This window comes from Macrobrachium nipponense, chromosome 34, assembly GCF_015104395.2.
Source record: "Macrobrachium nipponense isolate FS-2020 chromosome 34, ASM1510439v2, whole genome shotgun sequence".
Classification (NCBI taxonomy): Eukaryota; Metazoa; Arthropoda; class Malacostraca; order Decapoda; family Palaemonidae; genus Macrobrachium; species Macrobrachium nipponense.
In genome coordinates this window covers 19,763,030-19,764,489 of record NC_061095.1, presented here as the reverse complement: position 1 = coordinate 19,764,489, position 1,460 = coordinate 19,763,030, and the positions used below count along the sequence as shown (strand labels likewise).

General features: G+C 32.7%; 1 protein-coding gene across 1 annotated transcript in view; it reads right to left on the bottom strand.

The window, feature by feature from the left end:
- The window catches only part of LOC135207784 (protein Star-like), a 112,050-nt gene extending 110,873 nt beyond the window's left edge, over positions 1-1,177 (bottom strand). Inside the window, exon 1 of the mRNA XM_064239609.1 lies at positions 1,167-1,177. Within this exon, the coding sequence (XP_064095679.1) occupies positions 1,167-1,177 (11 nt within the window). The remainder of the gene's footprint in view (positions 1-1,166) is intronic.
- Between the last annotated feature and the right edge of the window lie 283 nt (positions 1,178-1,460).

Below are 1,460 nucleotides of genomic sequence, written 5' to 3'. Positions count from 1 at the left end.
AATCCAAAAAACCGTGTTACAGAGGCCCTGAATCTCATAGTAGTGTATATATGTATTTATATGCTTGTATATGATATATCTATCTAGATATACATTGTTATATAGATACATATATATATAATATATATGTATATATATATATATATATATATATATATACCTATATATATATATACAAAAAATATATATATATCAGCTCACCATACTTAAGGAGTAACTTATACTGAGGGGAACTTATGCGTGTCAAGTTATTTGCGGAGTAAAGTGAATTGGGTATAAAAAAAAAACTATTTGTGGCTTAAAAGTTGCGAATATAAACGATTGGACGGTGCAAGTGATAAACAAAACTTTTGCATATATATATATATATATATATATATATATATATATATATATATATATATATATGTATGTATGTATATATTGTAATGATCTCGTTATTAGAGACCAACAGGTTCAAAATAAAACCAAACAATTGGGCTGGAATGACTGACGAAAGGCAAGACATTATTTATTTCCAGGTTAATTTACAAATGTACAATTGAGACCAGGATTTGGGTGGCGAAAATACAGTGATTATCAAAATAACTAGATAATCAAAACCATAAATAAACCAGAAATAAGTGAACATTGCATTAAATCAGAGCAACACACTTGCTCGACACCACAATAAATATAATGATGCAAATCAGCATCATTATCAGAGCCATACACTTGCTCGACACCAAAGCTGTGTAATAACATTTAACACCAAAATTAGGTTAACACACAGACATTACATACAGACAGCACAAACAATAATAATAATGATGTCTTAAATAAGCAGTATAACTTATGATCTGCACAATAAGTTACAGATACACAACACCAAAGTAGCATACAAAAACAGACAAATCTGGATGCTACCGAAGACTCCGTCACATAAACAGAAGGTGAGGTCCTCATCCTCCCGAGGAAGTGACCAGGTACTGCAGACCCGTCCATACTGCTAACAGAAGCAGCCATTATGCACACAGATGTAGAGGTCCTCATCCTCCCGTTGAAGTAAAAAATGACATCAAGCTGCTCCAATACTGCCATGCTGCTGTTGCCTTCTCAGTCGAGGTTTCCCAGAACCTCTCAGATCGCCATCCAAAACCTGTTACTCACACCACGACAGAAGTTACCTCGTCACCATGACGATAAACACTGGTGGGTAAGGGAAACAATCCAACCATCGTAATGGTTGTTTAAAATAATGACAACTCATTGTTACAATATATATATATATATATATATATATATATATACATATATATATATATATATATATATATGCTTAAAAATCACAGTAGATGCGTGTGACTTCATTAAGTAAGGAAAGTGATAGTCAGAAATCCAAGCGCTTTCGTCTTTACTAAGACATTGTTAAGGAACGAATGAAATACAATTGGAGAGAAAGTTCTCAGGTACACACCAAG